This window comes from Embiotoca jacksoni, unplaced genomic scaffold, assembly GCF_022577435.1.
Source record: "Embiotoca jacksoni isolate LCO1_2020_lvr unplaced genomic scaffold, fEmbJac1.0.p SCAF_1, whole genome shotgun sequence".
NCBI lineage: Eukaryota > Metazoa > Chordata > Actinopteri > Embiotocidae > Embiotoca > Embiotoca jacksoni.
The window spans coordinates 21,868,121-21,893,034 of record NW_027185229.1 but is presented as its reverse complement, the minus strand read 5'-3'; the positions used below and the strand labels follow the sequence as shown (position 1 = coordinate 21,893,034).

At 39.4% G+C, this 24,914-nt stretch overlaps 2 protein-coding genes across 4 annotated transcripts in view; one reads left to right on the top strand and one right to left on the bottom strand.

Annotated features, from left to right (window-relative positions):
- Positions 1-11,612, top strand: part of necab3 (N-terminal EF-hand calcium binding protein 3) — a 35,519-nt gene extending 23,907 nt beyond the window's left edge. Inside the window, exons 8-13 of the mRNA XM_069147658.1 lie at positions 501-580; positions 3,404-3,457; positions 6,212-6,324; positions 6,819-6,896; positions 7,563-7,654; positions 10,539-11,612. Of these exons, the coding sequence (XP_069003759.1) occupies positions 501-580; positions 3,404-3,457; positions 6,212-6,324; positions 6,819-6,896; positions 7,563-7,654; positions 10,539-10,567 (446 nt within the window). The 3' untranslated portion in view covers positions 10,568-11,612. The remainder of the gene's footprint in view (positions 1-500; positions 581-3,403; positions 3,458-6,211; positions 6,325-6,818; positions 6,897-7,562; positions 7,655-10,538) is intronic.
- Positions 11,613-19,925: 8,313 nt separating this feature from the next.
- cbfa2t2 (CBFA2/RUNX1 partner transcriptional co-repressor 2) overlaps positions 19,926-24,914 on the bottom strand; it is a 37,848-nt gene continuing 32,859 nt past the window's right edge. For all 3 annotated transcript variants that reach the window (XM_069147625.1, XM_069147636.1, XM_069147645.1), the window contains exons 8-11: positions 23,766-23,958; positions 22,234-22,302; positions 21,844-22,034; positions 19,926-21,065 (exon numbers count right to left, since the gene is read on the bottom strand). In XM_069147625.1, the coding sequence (XP_069003726.1) occupies positions 20,724-21,065; positions 21,844-22,034; positions 22,234-22,302; positions 23,766-23,958 (795 nt within the window). In that variant the 3' untranslated portion in view covers positions 19,926-20,723. The remainder of the gene's footprint in view (positions 21,066-21,843; positions 22,035-22,233; positions 22,303-23,765; positions 23,959-24,914) is intronic.

Sequence of the window (24,914 nt, the reverse complement as noted above, 5' to 3'; positions counted from 1 at the left end):
CTGTGAATCAGGCAAACCTACTCTACTTTAGTCCCAGAGTAAAATAAAAAAAAATGAAATACAAAATGTGAAAATGAGCATAATAGCTCCCCTTTAAACAGACATTGTCATTCAACCGTGTCAGGTGTAAAATACATTAAAAGGATTTTCAACCTAATTTTTACCATGCTGTAATTTTAATGTAAGAGATTTATTATATTTTCTTTTACATTTCCCACCTTGAATCCATCATCCTTTTTAATGTTTGCATGGCCTTGTTTTTTTTTTTACTGGAAAACCTCTGTTCGGACGTGACTGAATGGGATCTCTTACATCAACAGCTTGAACACAGAGACACATGAGCACACTGCGTTTTTTTCCCAGCCCAAAAATGTACCGTATAGCCTACTTTAAAGTATATTAAAAAAAATATGTTTGCACTTAATCAGAAACCAGTTATAATTACAATGTATGACAGAATTTCTATTTTGGTCAATTTAATGGGTTATGATTGTGTCCAGGTGTCAGCATGGAAGATGGAGAGAACTGGTGCTCTCAGATCAACAGGCTGCAGCAACTTTTGGACAAACTGGAGTGTCAGGTATTCTTTCTGTATATTTAAAAGTGGATAACAATGTGTTTCTGAAACATTCTCCTAATTAGTATTTATCTTGCTACCCTGGTGACTTCTTATAAATGTGCTTGTTGGTGAACAGCTATGCAATGAGGTAACTTAAAGACACTTCCAGTAAAGTTTAAAAACAAGGGATTTGAAACTTTGAAATCACTCTTGGACAACAAATTCAATTACAGTGATTACAAATCAGAAAACAAAAAGGTTCCTTAAGGTATTGTAAAAATGAATTGGCACTGTCACAGGGCAGCATGAAAATATTGACTGCTTCGTTGCATTGTGCATAATACCAGGAGGAAACACCAAACACAAGTATAACCAGTAAAAGATCAACATTGGGTTCTCATAGGAGGTACAATACCATCATTAATTTGGTGATCATATGCATAAAGTTCACAAGATGAAAAGTAAAAAGAGGAAAAATACAATACAGTCAGATCAATTCTACAAATACTCAGAATGTTGCCTTGGGAAAAAATACAAACAGTATATAGTGGCAAGTTCAGCACATCATAAGGAAAGCTAAATATTACAAAAATGACAAAGTTCACCTCCAGACAAATGAGAGCAGGGAGACTGGACAAGGATGTAACAATGGTAGTTTACCTTTACTTTCCAGTGGCAGAATGCATTCATTTGGGTCAGTGTTGTTGACGAGTCCCTTTTTGTTGCTATTATCCAAATCAATTCTGCAGTTGTATTCCTCTTATTATTTGTATTATTCATGAGAATAAATAGAATCTCTGAAGGTTAAACCAATATGAGTAAAGAGCCTTAATAATGTGACTCACTGGTCCTCATTGTTTACATGACTTTGCTATGAAAACAAATAGCACTGACTGTAATGGCTTTGTTGAACAGGTAATGGAATTAAAATAATTACCAAAATTAAATAATTAAGGCCTTTCATCTCCTTTTTTTAAACTTTTTTTTTTTTTTTTTTGTATTAAACAATGTGCGATGAATTATGCAGAGAATATGAAAAATAGAAAAGCCAAATGCATTCGTTTTTCAAACATAATTTTGCTTCAGGGCACGGCATATTAAAGCGTTAAAGAATAATGAGGAGTACACAGTTGGACTGCACAAGCAGCACTGCGGACTGTGTATATCTCTCTGCCTCTGATGCTGCATTCATACAACAGCAAGATGACTTACAGCATGTGGATTTCACTGAACTAGATTGGTGTGTTTTCGTCATTGTGTTTGGGACTCGGTGTCTGCTTAGCTCTGGGTTGGTTCCAGTATTGATGTGGAAAAACAACAACCTGTTTGAAAAGGATTGTTGTGCATTTTTTTTGTCAGTAATGTCTAATTTGCATTTTACATTTTTGTGATACATGAACACATAGATCAATCGGGTTGACTCCCGTCATGTAAAGGATGCTTTTAAATCTAAATGGATATCTGCAGATCTGTGTGTCTGTCGAGCACAGGGCCCAGTCACCCTCCCCCCCCCCGTCTCTCATCCTGTGACCGGTTCTCACTACAACATCCCAAAACCCTTTTTCACGCTCTCCAGCTCCATCTTCTGCTCCATCTCACTCCCTCTTTGTCTCGTCTTGTCTTTCTTATTAACTCCTGTTGTTCCCACCTTTTGATCTTCATTCCTCGTCTCCTCTCAGTCTCACTCAAAGCATTTTCCTCACTCCAGTCATCCGTTTTCTCAACCCAGAGAGACTCTGAGTGCAATATCAAAGCAATGCATAACCTGCGGGATGTTCGGAGTGCAATATCCATCCCCACACCGTGACGTCGCACACACCTTCTGTCCATCTCGCTCCTATTCACTGCTCTCTGAGACGCAACAGAATGAGTTTTCACACACACAAAAACACACAAGATCCACAACATTCTGTGTTATTACGTTTACTGTATTTCATTATTTATAACATAATACTTTCTCAGAGTACATACATTCCCCGGACATGATTGCAAAAAATAAACAATATGTGTTAAATTACATGCTTTCTATTTGGGTTTTTTTCCCCCTCCTCTTTCTACTCTCCGTGGCGCAGCAATGACTGACTTCATCTCATCCATTACTCTGCTGTCACATTTCAGCCACACTGTAAGAAACACAGTGGCCTTTTTTTCAATGAGTGGATGTAACCTTTATTTCCCTGCAGGGAAACTGTCTTGCACAATAGTCCTTGAAAAAACGAATTGAATTAAAATATAAATTACACACATAAAAACATCAGCTCACACACAGCGGAACAAAGGAGAAAAAAAAACACACAAAAAACTACAGCGTTACAGTTCAAGGTGTAATCCAAATTCTTTTTATTTTTTTCTCACTGAGAAGCTTGTTTACCATTGTGTCTCTTAAGTGCAAATGAGTACTTTTGTTCAATATGTAATTTCTGCTCTTTCTATATACTAGTATTAAACAATGCCAGGGTTTAACATGACATGCATACATTTATTGTAAATAAAAGTTAGATTAGATTTACATCTACAGATGAAACTTTAGCTTCACCTGTTTCTAAATTGAGATTTAAAAATCAATGTGCTTCATGACATGCAAAAAAAATAAATCCATCCCAAAAATATCAAATGCATCTTGTATGCAAATATATTTCCAACATCTGCAAAGTGCTGTAAGCAACTGGAAAAAGAAACAGAGATTTTAACCTTTATACAGAAATGTTTCTCTTTTTCAGTACTAATGGATTTAATGGTTTGACTGCAGTAATTTATGCTCTTTCCCTTAGCATCACTGATTTTTGTTACCAAGATCTTTAACAGAACAATAAACCTCTTTTTTCTGTCACCTTCTTGTTTCAGAGTCCCAAGCTGGAACCACTCAAGGAGGACACACTGGCCAGCACATACAAGTCTGTAAGTTAGCACTGATGGCAGACTTTTGCCTGGAAAATGACCTCAGTGAAGCACTCACTGAACATTTGGTTCTGTGGCAGCAAGTTTTTCTTGGGCAGGCACAGTATTATCATTCGACTGGTTTTAGCTGACCAACACTACATATTTCTAACTAAAGTTTAAAATCTGCTTTCTCAAGCACTCCATTTGAAATTGAATTTTTTTTTTTTCGGGTGATTCAAATTGTTTTGTCACTCATACACAAGAAACACGAGTCAGTTTGCAAAGGCTCGTGTCCAATTTATTCCACATAAACTACCTTTTTTTCAGACAGAATTTCACCCATAATACATCCAAGGATGAAACCCTGTGGTAAAACCTTTGCAGTCTAATGCTGAGAAGTGACACTTCCCTGCCTGAGGCCACTGCAGCAGAATTCCTATTTAGCATCGTGATTACAAAATTAAGCAAAGACTGAAACATGACTCACTCTAGTAGGTATTAGCTGATCAAAACAGCTAACAATTTAACAGCTAAGAATGTTTTTTTTTTACTTTTGAATTTAACTCGCGCTTAAACTTTTTTATTCAACTCAATACAGGTAGCATCAGTTGTGCATATTTCGACTATCAGTGAATACTTTATTTGAAACATATCTCCATTCTTTGGATAATTATCCTCTAACTCTATAATCAGTTTGTGATTGTACTCCAGTAACGCATGCAGTTACGCCTCATTTTTCTCCTTCTGATTTTACTGTAAACCCCTCCACTATTTACAGTGTGTTCTTAAAAGCTGACAAAACATTATTTAGACTCTTCTACAGCTAAATGCATTTTAGTACTCTAGCTCCCATTATGTCAAGTTCCTTCTCAAACTAAATGATAACTCAACAACTTGTACCAACTGTGGTCTTCTTTTTGGGTACATACTGAATGTGCTCATTGCTGTGAAAAAAAATGTATATGAAAATACTTGAGGTAATACATTTTATAAATGTGAAGTGGATACGGGTCAGTTTGTCATCACAGGGCTCCCAGTGAAACAAGAGACAGTCAGGTCAAAAGTCTGTTTTTGGTTGCGAATACATTTGTTCACACGGACAAAAGAAATATCTGACTCATGAGTCACTTGAAAGGTAGAAATGCTGCGAAAACACCCACAGACAGGTAAGAGTGGAACTTATTGTTTTGGGAAACTATGGTGAGAGTTAGATCAGAGTATAACAGTAAAGGAAAAGGGAATGTCTTCTTTTACACATTGGCACATTTATTTAAATGAGTTTTCAGCAATCTCAGAATGAGCTTTTGAAAATAAAACCCAGTTTAAAAAAAATAAAAGCGATACAAATACAATGTATACACACTAAACTTCTAACAAAAATCTGAGTGACCAAACAGAAAAATACTTGAATTAAAAAAAAAAAAAAAAAAAAAATTAAATATATATATATTTTTTTACAAAAGTACATATTTTAGTGGAGTTTGGTCATGCAGATTGTTTTGATTTATGTCCTGAAGTACCTAAAACAATAGTTTTTAACTGAGGTGAAGTCTCAGAACAGTAAAAAGTTGCAGTGGTATTTCCAAAGTAGTTCAATGACAGCACTTGACAAGGACTGAGTGTGTGGACTATTCCATTTATACATGTTGTTTATAAATTAAATTCCATCCTCCACTATTGAACTGAGGTGGTGACTAAAAGCTGAAGAGATTTGAACTTTTATCTTAAGACTAATCCTACATTGCATACAAAACCAAAGTAAGCCTTTGCAATGTGGGTGAATTCTGTGAATCATATCTTAGAACGGATCCCTTGACATGACTTCTATCTTGATTCAGTGGTGACTCACTGCAGCTTTGAAATGTTGACAAAGTAAAGACGGCAGCATGTTGATGTGGTGCACTGAGAGAACAAATGCCAAGCAGGACCTCGGTTCAAGCCCAAGCTGAATTACTGCCACTTGTAGGGAGTGTGCTCTTTTTCCTGGTACAGCGATCAATAAAGGACAGAAAGTAAATTACTCAAAAGTATGATTTCTGTTCCGCAGTCGATTGATTGATGAGGAAATCAGGTATTTGAAAGATGCGAGTTTGTAAGTTCATTTTTATGCTGCATTTAATTGAAAGAGTTTACTTTGATTGACTTCAGGTCACATTTGAGAAAGGAAAAGCTCTTGTCAGCCTGTTATATGAAAACAGTGACAAGCTACTGTGAAAGACACTAATGTGGTGTCATGGCAACAAAGTGCAGGTCTGGTTATCATTACTCTTTTCTGATGTAATCAATTTGCTGTGTTCTTGATCATCAAAACTTAGATGGAATGTATATCTTATTAAAGCCACATCAGAATGATTGCATCTGTCTTGTCTCACGCAGCTGTTCCCATGATGCGTTCAAAGTACTTAAGCGCCCTAAGTGACAGCAATAATAAGTGACATAACATTTATTTATTCAGTTGTAAATGATGGCACGATATGTACCCTGAGGAAGGTCAAATAATCAGAAGTATCAATTTTGACAATATCTGCAGACATGTCTGCATCGCCTCGTGATGATGTGAGTTAGATGCCGTTTCACAAACGCTCGTGTTCATACTTAGATCTTTATTGACTAAAAGGTGCCGTTGAATCACTGCAGATGTCGTCCTCTCCCCTGAGATCTACAACTCAACTTAGTCCTCACAAAGACAGACATAAAGGTGCCCGCTCACACAGATATCTGTTGTCCTCTCATGCCATCCCTGTCTCCGTCCCTCTGCCTCGTTGCCAACAGAACATCCTGCTGGTTCAGAGGCAGATGTCGGTGACTGATGATGATCTGGACAACTTCCGGAAAGTTCTGAAGAGCTACATCGATGCCACCTCAGCCAACTCTGACAACCTGCAGTGAGTGCCGTGCCAGTTTCCAGGCAAACCAAATGTAACTTTCAAACATTGTGTCAGGCTGCTGATGTGGCAACTTTTCAAGTATTAAGCAACGTTGAATCAGGGATTTCAATTGTCAGATGAGTAAAAAACTGATTTCAATCAGTAGAAGATTGAAAAAATCTGATCATTTAAGTATTTTTTTTTTTACCAATCATACTGAGATATTTTACATATTAGCTTTTATGTGGTGAGCGGCTCGTTAAAAATATTACAGCCTTACAGTGATAATAATTTACTAGTTTCACAATGTGAAGTCTTTGACTTTATGAAAATGAGTCCTTTGTTCCTTTTAATGCTTTGTTGCTGTCTTACTTTTCTCTTTATCTAGTTCTAACTGAGATCTCTCAAAAGAGTCAAACTTTCTCATGTAATTTATTCTTCTGAGTGCAAACTCTTTCACTTTGTATCCTCTTCTTGCCCCACTCTACTTTTCTCCTCGGTCTCGCTGTCAGCGTGTCTGTGCAGAAGCTCCCAGGAAAGTCGTGTTACATAATGTATGAGTTCTGGCAAGACCGCCTCTCCTGGATGAGGTCAGTATCGTGTGTGTGTGTGTGTGTGTGTGTGTGTGTGTGTGTGTGTGTGTGTGTTTGTTTGTGCGTTAGATATTGGCACACTGTTTGGCACTCTTAACTTTCTGATGGAAATGTTCCCCACCAGTGAAGATGAGCAGATGGCCTCTCCCTCAGTTCATACACACAGACACACACACATATACACACACACACACACATATACACACACACACACACACACACACACACACACACACACACACACACACACACACACACACACACACAGGATGCAGCTTAAATGGTTTAAAATCGTATCTATGCCATCCATATATCAATGAATATATTAATTTATCATTTGGAACATTTTGAAAAGACTTGTTGAGCTTGATCAAATGTGATTTACACAACTTTTATGGTACATTACATTACACATACATATATTAGATTTATAGTCTTGTATTACACATAAAATCAGTCAAAATGTAGTTTTGATTGAAGTGTATTTGACATAAATCTCTTTTTTTTTCTTCTTTTTTTTTTTATCTAAGGATAAAAAAAAAATTCAACGGTAACACAGCAACAGATGTTATTTTTGTGCACGTGGTCCTCAAATCTGGTTTCTTTTAAGCTGTTTTTTGTTCTCTTTTCACCTCTATTTTACCTTGTTTTCTGTCTCTGTAGCTATCTTCAGTCCAACAGCTGTAAAGATTTCCAGCGCTGCATCATTGACATGTTGGAGGACGGTGAAGTAGTATCTACAATGTTGCTCCCAGGTTCGTATCTGTGTGTCTTTGAGAGCATTCACATCTGTATGTAGTTATTACTTTATATTAGATATCATAAATGTCACTATCCTGGGATAGAAGGGCCTGTAAGCCCTGTTCAGTGTGAGATCAACACATGTCAGCTGTGGCCACGCCTCCAGAATTGTGGAAATAATGTACATACAATGGCTGTCAATGATTTCTAGGTGTTGTATGTGTAATACTTACTTTCAGGAAGATTGTTTTTATACAATTTCATGTCTTTTTGTAGGATGTTGTTACTTTGAATCTGCTTCACATGTGCAAGTGTCCTCTTAGAAGAATAGCCTGATATTTGCGGTGCAGAAAAACATGAGGACATTTTTGGACCATAGACATCGTGACATGTTTGATCTGGTTAGTGGTGTGTATTTATGCATCGTGAGGCCAGTTTCAGCATGTAAGGGTCTCCCACACTGATTCCACATTAGAACCAAACTCTTGCATGCTGAGAGGGTGCTAACAGCTCTTATATCAGCTCATTAGCTCATTGCTTCTAAGGTCTGTCATTTTCCTGATGCTTTCAGAGTCATTTGTGATCATGCTTTGCTGGGTCACTCAAACAGAGACATGCTTCTCCCCTCTGCGTCAACAGCAGTTGGTCCTCGGAAGAACTTCTTCAGAAAAATAGCCTGGCTGGGTTTGCCACAAGTATCTTTTGTATGCTAGATGGCCTTGAAATATCCCAATGACTTGTTAATCATTGGTCACTTTGTCAGTAACCAACTAAACATCAAGTTTTTCATCTGTTTCTGCAGAATTTCTTTTTACTTAATCGTGTTTTATTAACAATAAACTGAGCATATGTTGACCAAATGAATACAGTCCTGCTACAGGTTAGTTTTAGCCGACTGATGATGTGTTGTTGCAATAGTAACGCTGTAATCACAACAACAGTTGTTGCCGTGAGTGCCAAAATCTTTCAGGAAGTGTTTAACCACCCTCAATCCTCTGTTAAAAATGTATCATTTGTGTTGCATTACATTTCCTCTTGGCATTGCATTGTAGGACAATAGAGTACAAATGTTTTCTCCGTAGTAATGCTAAAAGACATACAGTACTAAGTGCGGATACACTTCATTCTCAAAATACCCTACAATCTTGTGGCTATTTAATCTTTGGCTTAAATTAAGATTTATCAATGTGGAGTTAAACAGTTTGTTATATTCAGCTGAAAATGTAATTAATACTAGAGAGCTTTCCAGCATATGCCCTGCCTTTGCCCAAAGATAGATAGATAGATAGATAGATAGATAGATAGATAGATAGATAGATAGATAGATAGATAGATAGATAGATAGATAGATAGATAGATAGATAGATAGATAGATAGATAGATAGATAGATAGATAGGTTGAGGTACAATAAAATCTATCTGTGATCGATCTCTGATATTAAGGTGTAAAGAGTGCAAAACCAATACAAATCAAAACAATTCTTTCCTTTATTCAGACGCATTTATAAGTGGAATAAAGTAAAATAGGAACCAAGTGACTTCCACTTTGCTCGTCATCACGTCATCGACTCCTTAACACACAGCAGAGCAGTATGATTCATTGCCACTCCAGCTCGGGCTCTAATCATGATTCTTCTTTCTCATCTTGACATTTGACTAATTTGTTGCCGGCAACACCCTTAATGCACTTCAGGGAGCGATGGTGTTAGTTATCGTGTCGGCCTTGTTACACCCATTGCACATGGTGATTTAGCTGTGTGGGCTGTGTGGATTGTGCTCGTTGCTAGGTTACTGTCCATGGTTGTTTACCTCCACATCTGTGACTGGCATGTACGCATGCTGACTGTGTCAGACATAAACTAAACAGCTGTGGTGTAAACACAGGAATCAGATATGGGTCATACTAGAAAATTGGTACGAACAGTCATAATAAAAGTATCGGATGTTGGAAAATAGAATCAGAGCGAGACATTAAAAACAATAGCCTGATAGAAATAAGCCGTTTTAATTGGATGTGGTCCACATTTGATCACATTGAACTGAGTAAATGTTAAATATGATGAAATCATTAGTACTAAGTGGAACTAATGTGGTAAGGTGCTACTGAAACAAACTTGGTTTTGCTCTAGCTGGAAATTTTTCTGACTAACTGCTCTTGAGAAAAATGTAGTTTTTAAAAAAAAAAATGTATTTCTTTAGCATTCATAACTGGATGCAAAGCTCCTGGCATGTAGTGCTGCTGGTTTAATTAGTTTTGGTATTTTCCTTATTGCAGTATTCTTTGTGAAATAGCTGCTTCGGCGGTTTTTGGTTGCGGAGGATTCGAGTGAGTCCACAGAGCACTGATTAGAAGGAAGAGGGAGAACAGTTCATATGACGCACGTCAGAAGAGCAGAAAGGGGTTCGACTATGGAATCAATAACAGAAAAATAAATAAAAACAACATTCTGCTGCTGCTCTAAGCTGCATTTATTCTCTGTTTCGCTTGTAATCATTGGTTGCTGCTTTCATATTTATTCCAGGAGGAGCTTTGCACCAAGAGGCATGTTTTTTTTTTTTTGTAAGAACATACTTGTTCTGTTAAACTTTGTGTTGTGGATGACCACAGTTGATCATGTGAGTGGGAAGAATTGACCGGCACACAAGAGGACAGATTCCTCCTTTTTCCTACAGGAAGTAGACTTCATGACACTTTGTCTATGAATCTGTTCACAGCTTAAATGCGTGCTAGAACAACATGCATACGACCTTGAGATACACTGGAAAAATTGGAGCTTAATAAAAATGGAAATGAGATGAATGATCTCTGCAGTATTAAGCGATGGCCCTGAGTTATCCAGTGCACTGGTGTGAAGTGACCTAACTCTTTCCCCTTTGTGTGTGTGTGTGTTTCCTCAGCTTCCTGGTGGATTATGACTAACAACTAGCAACGAAATCCAGAATGTCGCATCTCCTGCCTACACTGTCACACGGACAAAGACACACTGGCGCATCAACCCACCCTCCCACATGCACTCTCAGACACACACACAGACACACACACACACACACAGAATAATTCAAAGGCATCCATGTGTTTAAAAGCAACAGGGAACAGAGACAATGGCGTCATGCAGCCTTCTCCAGCAGCATCTTTTAATGTTCTTGTCTTCGACTGCTCATTATCGTGCCGCTTATATGAAAAAGGATAGTTGCACCCTATGGCCGATCTATAGACTTGAAAGTAACTGAGCCTCTGCAATGCAAAAAGCCATTTTACGAGTTTTCTCACTTGTGGTATGGCCTTCTTTCTCTTGCAGTGTTTGTTGATATTATGCCAGCGGAAAACGACCAAAAAGAACCGGCTAGAGTCTACTAGAGCAGACACTAATTTGTAAATTATAATGCTACAGTGTTTTGTGTTGTTTACTGTTGAATACAATTGATTAGGGTTAAAAAGCAGAGAGGACAAGAAGATGAAGGGTTCCTGCAGCCTAAGCATGCATGTTGATGTGGCCACATCCTGGCTGTACATGCTGTATAATACTGTAGCACTGTTTTCCTTTCATTTAGCTATCCTACTGTCATGTGCACAGAATGCCAAAAAAGCTATTATTGAAAAAAAAAAAAAACACAAAAAAAACACTACACCTGCCCTGAAATCCATTCATTGCTAGATATGCTAGTGGGCAGTTATTAGTTACGTCTCCTCAATCTTAAACCTGAGACACTTTCTCAGTCTCAAATGTAAAAACAATATCTTTAAAATCATGCCTATGTAAGAGAATTAACACTTTGTGAGGAGATTTCATTGTATCACTTAGTTATAAAAGGGAAAAATATATGTAATGGATCATGTATTTCTTTTGGTCATGGTAGAATTTGTTCCATTTGTATATATAGAGCTCACATATATTCATATTTGTGCTTTGGTTTGGTAATGTGCACCACCAGATGACTGAAAAGCAACTTTAATAAAAATTATTAAAGATACCGATTGTTTATTTTGACAAGTGAAAATGCCTCCTAATTTCAAGTTTTGACGGGGCACTTAATTTACCTTAGACAATGCACTTTAAATCAATACAAAGCAACAAAAAGTACAAAAAGTAAAATTTAAAGCAGCAATAATAACTATTTTTACAGTAATGTACAAAACAACAACGTGAAAACAATGTGAAAGTGTGAAATGAGTCACTCGAAGTGATGAACATACAAAGTGGTATCACCTGAATGCAGCTACCCCCGCTTTAAAGGGCTTTATATCAAGTTTTAGCGAATTAATTAGCAGCCCGGTCACCAGTGGAGCGACGCCTGTGAGCTCGTTCAGGCAGTCAACTCGAGCTGCTCCGTTCTGCATCACGTGACACGCCACATACCCCGTAACCATCTGACATACTTGTAGAACTTGACATACTCTAAATTTGGCGGCCTATTTAAGCTGGGAAATTTCTCATCTCCCCCTTTCTGCCTGTCAACAACACTGCTGCCTGCATCAGTTCTGCTCCCTGTTTGCTCAGCCCACAAAAAAAAAAGAAAAAAAAAAAAGCATAAATCCTGTTTTTAGCAACTGTGCTGTTTGGACTTTGGTAAGTTTGTGATGTCTGTTACGACCCGGCTTAGGGGAAACCTACTGTAACTGTAACAGGAATACAGGAATAGTGATACTCCCCTCTCTCAGTTCCCAGAAGAGCCACCAGCAACAAGATTTACAGCCCCTTTAAAAGGTTTATTTGGCATATTATGTCTTCAGGGTGTGTTAACAGCAAAACAACAAACAAAAGAACTAAAGTTGTCCCCTATACTTACCTAGAAAAGAAAAGAGAACCAAAAGACAAAAGTACTAACCAAACTCCTACTTCACAAAACAGGAGAAAACATGTTGAAAAGGAATTGAGTGATAATTCTCTGAAGGATCATCACAAGCACCTGCTTTCTCAATGTCATTTTACTTAGTGGTTTACCAAAAATATTGATTAATGCAGTTTTAGACAGAGTCACCATTGTGTCTGAACTGATTGCAAAGACCAAATACAATTGAACTTAAATGGAGTAAGATGTAAAAATGTTTATATTTTCTCTCACCTGAGAAAAAACAAAAAAACAAAAAACAAGTTCGCCTTAAGTGTGAAGTCTGGCTCACAAATAGATATATAGAAACTTCTCACTCCATTTGTCAATGATTTTATTCATCATTTGTTGAATTCTGTCAGCTATGGATTCCCAACAGAGCTTTGAAATGTGGACAGCACTTGAAATTTATTTGGGTAAATCTAACAGAACACCTGCCTGACCAAGATTGTGAGAGCGGCTCTGCAGCAGCAGCACCTGTTCGCACCCATGCGGCGATGCCAATTTGGCTCGGATTGCATATCTTTTGAGTTGTGAGCGTTTCAATCAAAGAGGGAATTTCTCCTCTCGTTTTATACCGTTTGAATAATTATGGACCGAGGAGGTAAAACTACTATCTCACGTGAATTAGTATAAGAAGTACAAGAGAAACATCTTAGGGAGAAAAAAAAAAACACATTTGGGGCGTATAATTGTGTTTATCATTACTTCCTGTGCTAGCTCTGACTTTTGTACCTTCAATTCTGCAACAGAAGGACTGTAGGACAAATGTGGGAATTGGGATGCTGCATGCATTCAGTGTATTGTAAATTGAACTATGCCTTCAAAAAGAACTTCATAGAAATGTCCGTATATGCTTCCTTTTTCTTATGTCGCAAAAATAGTACAAGCTCTGAATAGCAATGAGGAGTCCGACCTTGCACACGGTAACTTATCACAGAAAAGCACGACTTCTGAAATCGTTTAACTTGTTTGTGCCAGATTTGCAAAGGCAAACACGTGTGCGCCGGCACAGAGGCATGCGCCTCTTTGCATTGATTGCTGGGGCTGCAGTGTTTGATTGCCTGTGTTATACTGGCAAATTGAAGCCTTGTCATCTTCAGCCTTCTCTGAGGCAGACTGTGGGCTGGTAAGGCAGAATAAAGGCAGTATGTAGTGGTAATTAGGATGAGAGGATGTGTACTCACATCTCATGTTGTTCATCAGGTGTCACCATCACATCCTTCATTATCAACGCAGACAGGATGCAATATTAAAGAAAATAATAATTAAAAAAAATGTTGCTGTTTCATGAAGAATATTTCCAAAACATCAGACGGATGACGAATATTTAAAAGAATATATATAATCTAAGCCGTATCATTTCAGTTTTATAGAAGATATAAAAAATAATTTATAAAGTTTGAACTGCTCCCCCAAAAGCAATTTGCTTCTTAAGCCTTAACTTGAATATAGCTGATCCAATAAAACCAATGAATTCAGTGTTTTAAACAAAAAAAATATTCATATCTCTTCCTCAGATGTTAAAGGAATTAATTGGCTGACATGGGAACTATCCCAATTCATTTTCTGGCAGAGAGGTGGGTAAGAGGATTGGTACTACTTAAATAATCTGTGCATTTAATATCAGTCTGCAGCCAGCTGCTGAGAGGCCTCCTGTGAATCCCTCAGTCAAGTGCATGAAGGGTGTGGCTATTGCTGAAAAGAACATGTACATGAATTAAAAATAGGGTTTAATTTAATGAAATATTTCAAAATGTAATCTCCCATCAAATATATCCAGCTCTCCTTTAACTCCTGCAGCACACTAAATGTGAATTCACCTCCTGCTGTTGCTGATGCACTCCTGCTGAGACGGTGTGGATACAGTGTTGTACATGACTTATTGTCTCTTTTGGAGATACAGCAGGGATTGACCCGGTCTCTGTCCAATTTTTGCAGACATTATAGGGATTCTGCGCTGGTGCTGGATGAGCAAAGTGTACACTGAAACCACTGTGGAATGCATTATTATCTCAGAATACAATCCCAAAGTCTCTGGAGATTTCTTCTTGCAGTTAGATCACATATTCTATCATTACACTGACATATAAGCACTGACAGGCTTCGGTTGGGTTTTTATTATTAGATATCTGATGTGGGCTAATTTTCAATAGATTTATTTAGATCAATAAAAAAGGATGACAGTGAGTTCTGGCACATTTAGGTACACTATCCAGGGTAATATCTTGTCATTATTCATTTCCTGGTTGAGAAACGTGTTTTCCTTTGTGTCAAAAAGGACACCACTGAATAACCAAAGCCAAGGTTAAAACCTTCACAGCAGTTCCACAAAGAACACCGCCGCCTCTCTGTGAGTCTCCTGTAGCAGCAGAGGAGAAAATGGCCTATTTCATTCTCTTTCAGGCAGGTGCCCTTGGCTCTGATGTGTGCAAGCACAGCTCATCACTGCGGAACGCCAAAGGGCCAGGGCTAAGGTGACCAAACGACATCTGTTGTCCTGTTTCATTCTCCCCACTGCTATTTCTCCCTCCTTGGTTACTTTTCGTGCAGAAGGCAACGACAGCGATGGCATCCACGTTTAAAGTCTGTGCCACCTCTCTGTGTTTTGTTATGAAAGTTGTGAATGTGGTGGATGGCAAAAAAAACAACAACAACTTGAAGAACCTTAATACTGAAGTACAAGATGTTTGTATTTCAACACATAATCTGTCAATATGTTCAATGTCACAGACACAATGTTTCAGCATAAAGTAATATAGCAGTAAATAATATATGATATTTACTATTTATTTATATAGACAAAAGTCATAGTAGAGGGATATTTATTTTTTTAAATTTGTCTATAATGTTCTCAGAAATCTAAAAGCCTGGGGGTCAAAGGTGACGAAGCCACAGCTGTTGCCCTATGTTATGCTTCAGTATCTCCATTTCTAAGAAGCTGGAGACGTTGTTGCTGTGTGGGAGGAGGTAACATGTTCAGACAGTGTCTTGCCCCTGAAGCACTGAGTCACTTGTCCCCGTTGTCTTAGAGACTCATACTGACTTGTGTTCGGCTGTACAGCTATCGTGTATTATCCCAAACAACATGCCACAGTCTTAACATCTCACGGTGAACACAGAAATGTATTCAATGTAGTTTTCTGTTCTTTTTGTGGAGATGATATACTTGTGCAGTGGCCGATGGAGGTCAAGCACAGCAGCCGAGAGATTATTTTGAAAGTGAATAACAATATTTATGGAAGTAATGACAGTTTGAGTGATATTAGTTAGACTTAAAGCGACGTCCCAAATGAAGGTCGGAGAGAAAACAGGACCCCTGGAACCTAAACACTGGAGGTGGTGGAGCAGAGTACGTGGATGGATGACTGATGGAAACTTCGGCTGAGGCTCCCTGGACAACGAGAAGGATGAGGTGGTGACGGGGAGGAGGAGGAGGAGGAGGAGGAGGAGGGTTGTGCGTTTGGCGGCCTTAAAACCAGGATTACACAATTGTTTATTTGCCATGTCAGAGGCCACGTTTTAGGGAATTAGAAGCTCGACACCATAGTAACCCAATGTTTAGCTGCTGTAGTTAGCCAGTCCCCTTTACCTGGTGCAAGCTGATCAATCGTAGCCACGGTTAATGTAAGATAATGTTTCCTCGCAAGTTATCGCGAGTAGAGGAGGAAAAGTGGACATTAAAACCATTGACAGACAACCTAAGGAGTAACTGGAATAAAATTACAGATTTCTTTGGGTTTCGACACTGTTGGAAACATGGAGATGACACACAAGTCAACAAAATGCATAACATACTGTAGGTCTCGTCATTTTCAGACATTTTAGTGTGGAAACCTTGCATATTATACCTCTAATATACCTCACATATTATTGCTTCATTCATATATTTTCAACAATTTATTCATATGGTTAATCAAGTAATATTATTTACTTTTAATATTGACAGTATTAATACTTTAATATTTTTGGAGCTTTGTGTCTTCAAAGGCCCTTGCTGAAATGATTAAATGTAGTTTCTCTACTGTGTGGGAGTTTGATGAGTCATGAAATAAACCAATTTCATGATATCACATAAAAAATAAAAAATAAAAAAACTGATGAAGATTCAAGACGCAGCAAGAAAAATTTCAGAACACCAGAGAACACATCGTTTTCAGTTGTAATGAAATGACACATTTTTTGGGACTTATCAGAGTAGATGATGCAAAAGAAGTTAAAAAAAAAAAAAAAAAGAGAAAATTAAGGGTGAAGAGAAAGGAGAGAGGAAACATGGAGAGGAAAAAGAGGAAGGAAAATCTTTTCTTCTCAGCCTCCCTTGATTTGCATGCTGTCACTTCTTTTTTCAGGCATCGGTAGAAGCCTTGAAAACAAGGGCAGAATCCAAAGGGACTCCTTTTACCCTGCCTCCAGCAACAAGTTTGGACAGAAACCAGGCAGATAATTAAACCAGTCGCTCCACACAATCATTACAACATTGTGTAGTGGCACTGTGGCCAAGAAACAAGCAGAGGTAGGCCCGTCACACTGACAGCTCTCTATCCCCAACATACACAGACCGGCACGTCCACACAAACACGACTGTCAGTGTTTGCTGACTCTGCTCCTTCTTTGAGCAGACTCGCGCTGCAAGAGCTACGAACTCATAAAAGTAATAAACCAAAATAACTCTGGCAATGCAGAACACAAAGCAAGCTCACAATAGATACTGTATGCTATTAACTCCACACCTAAACAGAGAAAGCTCACAATACTCGGGCACATAGGCGTACAGTGTGCATGCACAAGGAATTGCATAGTCAGATCCGTATCAGTACTCGAATGGGCCATCTGAACCACAGCCTGAAACCGCTCAGCGTATCTTCAGCACGAAGCAACATCACGATCTTGCTACTAGGCAGGCTCTGATTCGGGAACACACACAATTACCTCCGAACAGCGGATGAGTCATGTTTCATTTTAAGATCAACTAATGATCAGCATGAGGGCTTCATGATTAGACAATTTTCCAGAGCTTTAAACAAAATTCCTGAGACACAACACAACAACACAGCAATAAATGATTTGATGTAGTTTTAAAAGTCTATGGTCAACAATTTAGAACTATACCCACAGTGGCCAAATATAAAGGACATTTACTAATGTACTGTACCTAACCTGAACATATGAAGATATTATATATATAATATCTTCATATATTACCATTATAATATCTTCATATATTATATATATATATATATATATATAATATCTTCATATGTTCAGGTTAATGCAACATTGTAGATGCTTTATTTTTCATACTTTAAGTATATTTTGCTGATAATACATACATATTTCTACTGTAGTAATAATTACAGTGAAGTACTTTTCTTTTTTTTTTAAAGCAGTATTTTTCCACAGTGTGATATTGTTGCCTTTGATACATCAATCACTCATAAACTAATCACAATTTTTTTTCAAGTAATTTATGAAAGCATATATTTGAGATACTGGTACACGAGTAGCTATTGGACAATTTAAAACAAAAAATAGTTTGCTACCTTTGTGTTGTTTACTGCTGTATTTACAAGTTGCTTCGCAGATAAATATTTTAAATGCAAAATATGTTCGATGATGAGCTCACGAAATACAATGCATTTCTTTACATTAAGCAACCAAGCAGTATAAGGCAGTTTCTCCTCAGCTCTCTGTGGATCAGTTCCAACGTTAAAATACTCCTTCCAGGTTAACATATCACATTTTGAAGCGAGCAGTAACTCACTGAGATTTTCACTTATTAAATATTAAATATGTTTTCCTGCCAATACGTGATTTAAAAAAAAAAAAAAAAAAAAAAAAAAAAAAAAAAAAAAAGTTTTTACAGTACAACACTTGTATTCCTACATTGAAATGGTGTGATCTTAAAGGGCCTTTCACATACAGATACTTCCAACCTTGCAGCGAGATATTACACTTCTCAATATATAGCTTGTACTGCCACCTTGTGGTAACATGATATTACACCTTTCTATTGCCTGTTGGCTTTTGATTGATTTAATATTGTGCTTCTTTGATGTAAAACATGACGATGACTGAAGCAACTGTTGAGGCCAATCATCTCTCCAGATCTAGAGAGAAGACATTAAAGTCTAATCAGATTACAATATTGATGAACCTCAGAGGTGGAAAATGACATTCCAGAATAATTCAGTCTCGCCAAAAGCCTCCTCATTACTTCATACTTGAATTCAAAGTTGTGTCTTGAATTTTCAATTTGGAATCACTGAATGATTCAAAGATCCGCAGCGACAACGAGGATGCAAAATTTGGAGACTTTTAAGAAGAACCTCAAATTAGCATTTGCACGAATGCTGTTATTGTTTGTCATTTGGCTCATTTTAAGACTTTAAGGAGAAAAAAAACATTACTGACATTTGATTTATCCAAAGAATTTATGCTTAATAAAGTTGTGTGCATCTGACCCAGAAGTTATATTATAACTAGTTTTAGTTGATAGCGATCAAGTGATATTTATTTAATTAATGACATTTCTTGTTTCTGATTTAATTAAATGACATTTAAATTTGATATAATTTTGTTTACCTTCACTTCACATTCCTAATGTAAAGACAAGCACAGAAAAAAGGGCCGTTTTTGAAGTACTTCTACTTCTTTATTTCATACTTCATGTCAAGATATGTTTTTCATATGAAGTTATGCCTCATAACAAAAGAACATGTTTAAAGAATGAAGGGGGAAATTGTGGCTCACAAAATAAAGGCATTCTCTCATAATAATCTTTACAAAGTCATCTTACATAAAAAAAAAAAATAAAAAAAAAGAATATCTCAATTGTAACAGCAGAGCACGATAAATCAAAGTTCCTCACTAAATGTTTCATTTCAATGCCGAGTTTAGCTCCTGAGATTCTCTGTGGGACAGAGTCGCTGCTCTGTTCCTGCACCGCGGCAATGAAGGCATCACTGAGGATTTTCTCCCTGTGGGGAGTTTTCAAATAGTCCTGTTCATGCTTTATCACTGCTCTCATTGCGGGAAACGGCGCTTGAAGGAGGTGTTACAAACCCATCTCGTCCTCTTGATGCAGATATTGCAACGGTGGAGGATGTGGAGCAACATGTGACCCTGCGGTACACAGCTGGTGATGTGAACAAGTGCCAAAAGTGAAACTGCAACCAGAATAAAGTCAGAACTGAATGCTCCTGTGCTTAACTCGATGATGATGATGATGATGAGAAATGAAAAATAGCGGCCGGAGTTAACTCACTATAAATGCAGATATGATATATGATATATGGTGTGTGTGTGTGTGTGTGTGTGTGTGTGTGCGTGCGTGCGTGCGTGCGTGCGTATGTGTGTGTGTGTGTGTATTGAGCTCTTCTTCACGAAGACAGTTACAAGCAATGACAATGACTCTCTCTCTTTTAGAGACTTTGGTGATGCAGAAACGGCTGGAAATACCTGAACACTTCATTTTAATATTGCTTTAACAAAAATAATCATATGCTTTACAATATTCACTGACGACACGACTGCTTGACACACGCATTCACACGTATGAAAACCTGACAAGAAGTTGGCGAGCGAATATTTATGTGTACAGGCGGGTGGGGGGTGGGGGGTGGGGGTGGGGGTGGGGCACCGGAGACGACTCTGCAGGTCTACGGTCAGATCTTTCCTACAGGACATAGACGAGACGCTTCAGGGCCCCGTACCGTTACACCGTTTACATTTACCGCCAACACCTCCTGAATCTTAAATTTACACGCGACAGAAGGGAGGATGTTGGCTCGTCGGGCGGCATACCTCAGTGTTCTATTCAATTCCTCCGTCTTTTCTCGTATGCCTTCCTTTCGTGGCTTCCTCCCCGCAGCCAGAGATAAACCGAGATCAATCATTAGTTGTTGTTTTTTTGTGTTTCCCCCCCACCCCCCGTCCCTCCACCCGAGCTCCAAGATTTGGGGTTTTGGACGACGAGAAACGCGTTTCCATCTGTTAGGGAGATCTGTTCATCCAATAGATGCATTCGAGACGAGTCCTTCTGTCCTCTGCCAAAGCCAAAGTCCCAGTTGACATATCACTCAAACAGTCATCCATAATCTCTCCTTTTTAATCTGCCAAAAGAGTATGGTGAAAAATCTGTTATCCTAACTTAACCCACAAATAGTTCCCCTCATGCTGCCGATTCAATTCTTCCCCGTCGACGAAGGGGGACAGGAGACGTGTTCACCGCTGAGGTCCTTTTGCCCCCCCCCCCTAGTGTCCGTTGGTCTCGGGGGCTGAGGCGGGGGTGGAGGGAGTGGAGGAGCGCGAGGCGACCGAAGCCTTCTCCCCACCTGGACTGGAGACCGAAGGCACGCTGTCGGGAGCCTTGACCGCCGCCAGGCCGACAGGGGACACCCTGGCGGCCGCCGCCGCCGTGGCAACGGCCCTGCTCGCACTGATGGCGGAAACTGGCTTGGGCTGAGCTTGGAGTCCCGGGCTGCAGATGAGGTGATGTCTCTCCCAGTCTTTGTGCTGGCAGAAGGAGCCGCAGTAGCGAGCGGCGTTGCAGCCGCTGCACGTCTCGCTGGCTTTGCGGCCGCAATTCCAGCAGCACTAAGTAGAACAGGAAAGCGGGAGGTTATTTATGCGCGTCTCATGCTACCGTTTCAGTTCCTTTGTCGCTCCCAAAATAAAATTCCTTAAACCTACATGAACTGATTTGTTTTGTCTGTTTGGAGGGAGAAGGGGAAACTTCTCCGAGCAACTCGGGATACGGAAGTGACAGAAACCCTCGTCTCAGGGAAGGGGGTGTGGTTGGCCTTGTTGCTAGCTGTGACACATCCTTTTTAAAAGATGTGATTGGCTAATCAAAAAAAAAAAAAAAAAAAAAAAATGCACTCCTTCTGATAAAAGGGCACAAAATGGCCAGCGGCATCCAGTGGAAATGAAATGACCTGCGTCCCAGTACGAGCTTGTAAAGTGCTGTTTTTGTTTGCGTGCTCGCTGATGATGAAGGTTTTGACAGTCCTGAGTCATCCCTGTTCCACTGTTGCATTTTTCCAGTTGTGAAAAAAATATAATATCAAATTTTAAGTCATAGAGATCTTTTATGAACATGGTCCCTTGGTTCTTAAGCAGCTAAATACTTCACCGGAAAAAATAATATGGTCGTTTTAATAACAACAAGTGACCCCTTTCACTCAAACCTCCTTTGATTTATTGTTAATACTTCATTCCACTGTAAATATTGTATCGCTACTAAAGAATATTAAATCACAACAGCTGGAAACATTACCTTGTATACTTTTCAAATTGAATCTGGTGTGCTGTGTGTTTGCTCTCGCACGTAATGCTGTCCAGATATTGTAACGTCCCCACTGTCTCAGCTCACCTCACTGGAATCCTCCTGTTCATTGATGACCAAGACGGCATCCTCTTGAGCCTTCCGCTTCGCATCCGCCAGAGTCTTTTCCATCTTGGCCCTCTCGGCGGCGATCATCTCGAATGCCTTCTGCTCGGCCTCTGCCACCGCTTTCTGGACCTCGTCCATGGCCTGACGCTTCACTTCATTCACTGCCTCTTCTGCAAGTCAGGGGAGACAAATGTTTCGAGTTTAGCTCACCTGGTTTGAACTCTGCACACTTGCGAAAGCGTTGTTCTGATACAATCTTAATTAATGGTTGGGGTAAAAGGCATTCTGGATTAAATTTTGTGCCTTAAGAACCCTGGAAAGTTGTCGGCCATTTATCATCATTATCATTTATCATTGTGGTGTTCTTACCAGCTTTCCGCCAGATCTCGTCTGTAACGTATGCTGAGCCTGGCCGCGGAGCAAAGTCACGCTGGGAATCTGCAGGAAAGGAAGAGACAGAAGGGATTAGCACCTGCCAGGGCTTAAAAAGGTATTAAAACGTGTTTTTTTTTTTCCTTCTTCTTTTTTAAATGGCTGACTTTGTGACTGACAGCTCAATCAAGGTAACAGGTGTGTAGGATTGGTGCGTAAAGCTGCCACACAGGCAGGCAGCAATAGTATCCGTCATCTACTCGTATATTTTGTCATGGACGCAAACAGGTCCGTATATCTAGGCCACACGACCAACGTAATGGTTGGTTGTCAAGAGTCTTGGACTGATCTGGGATCTGACAGCTTTAGAAAGGAATGCGTTTGGCTCGGAGGGAATTGCAGACCGACAAGCTGTGTCAATATTCTGTCTGTTCCCTCCAATCTCGCCCCCTGCATCTCATTTCGCTCTGCCTCGTCTCCGACGCTGCCGCCTGGCTCGTCTCCTCTTTCTCCATCTCTCATGTCACGTCTCACCACCGCTTTTCTCTCTTTGCCTTCATTTACATCCCCTCCCTTCCTCCCGAGGCTTCATACACCCCCACTACCGCGAGCCCGAGCCCGGGCAAGCGGGCTCTCCGGCTGGGGACCCAGATGGCGCTCTGGCGAGTCAGCCAGCTCTGGGTCTCTGAGCCTGCAGGACGGCAGGACGGCCCTTCTGTGGCCGATATGGCGGAGGCCAGTCCTGGCACCTGTCTGTGACTATGGAGCAGCAGGGGGACGGCAAGGCTGGCACACAGAGAGAACACTGCCAGTACACAGCAGACTGGGGGACTAACTGTGGAAGGACTCACTAACACACTGACATGTGACTCGGGTGCAGTGCTTTTATTGACCACTAGATGATGTCATGAGTATGAAACTAAAGTGAGTCCATCCTGGTTTTGTGTTCAGACTTTGGTATCCTCTAAATTAATCTCAAAATGATCAAATGATGATTTCCTACAGTTAAAAATACACTCGACATTTGGGCCGGGCCTGTAACGGTGTATTTATCATCGGTGTCCCAGACTGATTGTCAGTGTTTATACTTTCCCGTCAAGAAAAGACATCTGCTTTTCAGGAACTAAGCTTGAAACTTGTCTATGATTCTTTTTCATATTTAAGATCTTTTTTTTTTTTTCTAAAATTGAAAAGAAAGAGAGAAACTTTCCTCCGTTACATTCATGGTCTCTGAGAGTTCTGTCATCTTCCCATTACAAACAAACAGAAATGACCGAAGAAGGATATAAACAAACTCGTATTCGCTCTCAAGCTCTTTTATGGCCAATGTTTAATGACTCAATCTTTTAAAACAAATATGCTAAATAAAACCAGCTGCATGGGAAAAAAAAAAAAATGCAACTAGAATAAATAAGTAGTTTGCATCATGTGTAACAACTAACTAATTTAGTCTGGTTTCATCCCAAGAACACAGTTGTTGTTCTTTTGTGGCGTAGCAACACAATTGAAGTGAAAGCAGAGGCACCCACCTGGCTCTGCAGAGTGGGGGCTGTGTGTCTTGGAGAACGGAGCGGAGCCGGAGCCTCCTTTGCGTGGGTCTTCCTGTTCACTCGAACGCCGTCTCCAGTAGTTGAGTTCCTCGCGATCCGACTCCTGGCACCGTCTGAGCACGCTCACTGACCTCCGTGTCTTTTCCACCATGTCCACAATACAGTTCAGCACCTGGATGAGGAGGATGAGGAAGACGAAGACGGCACGCAACATTTAACGTAGAGTTTTACCTTTAGCTGCTTCTGAAATATATTTGTCAAACACGCACGTCTCGTCGCTCCTCATTAAATGTAATAAAACTTGGCGCCGATACTTTCCTTCTATTCAACACTTTTTTTTTGGGGGGGGGGGGGGGGGGGGCTTCTTAAACACTGCAGATGGTGCAACATGTAATCAGCGTTACGTGTCAAGTGGGTTCAACCAAAAAAAAAACATCTGTTACATCGCCATGATTATTGACAAATCATCCCGAAGAGCAGCAAAAAAAAAAAAAAAAAAGAAACGCTCTGTCTCAATATCGAACACAAACCTTTAATAAGCTGTCAGCATGACATTTTGCCTGTTTTTCAAACTTGTAAGTTGATTGGAGAAATAATTTACCCTCTGGAAAAGCACTTCAGGGCATCTTATCCAAAGTCCATTAATAAGCCACTCATTCATTTATACATCAAAAAGAAATATTATTGCACAACATTTTTTATAAATTATAAAACCAAATGTAGAGAGGACAATGCCGTAAATGTTTATTTAATGATTATATAAATGTTTACTTTTTCCAACAACGTGACTGTGTTTCTATTTGGGAATAATGAAGTTATAAATGCTGCTCAACCACTGATAAATACATAAGGTATTGGACTTTCTAATACGTTTCCAGTTTTGCATTTATGTTAGTATGACACTGCTGAAGGTCTTTGGTTTCACCATTAATAATTATTTGTCAAAAATGTGTCATTTGCCCGTATCAGTGAATTGCGGGCTCAACAAGTGTAGTTGTTAATAAGCGGTTTGTAAATGGATTTCGTTCCAGATGACCTGCTGCCCAGTTTTATTAGAGGAGCACCAGCAAGGTCTCATGCTGAAGGAGGATTTTCCACAATCTGGCAACACAAAAGCTGCTCTCACTG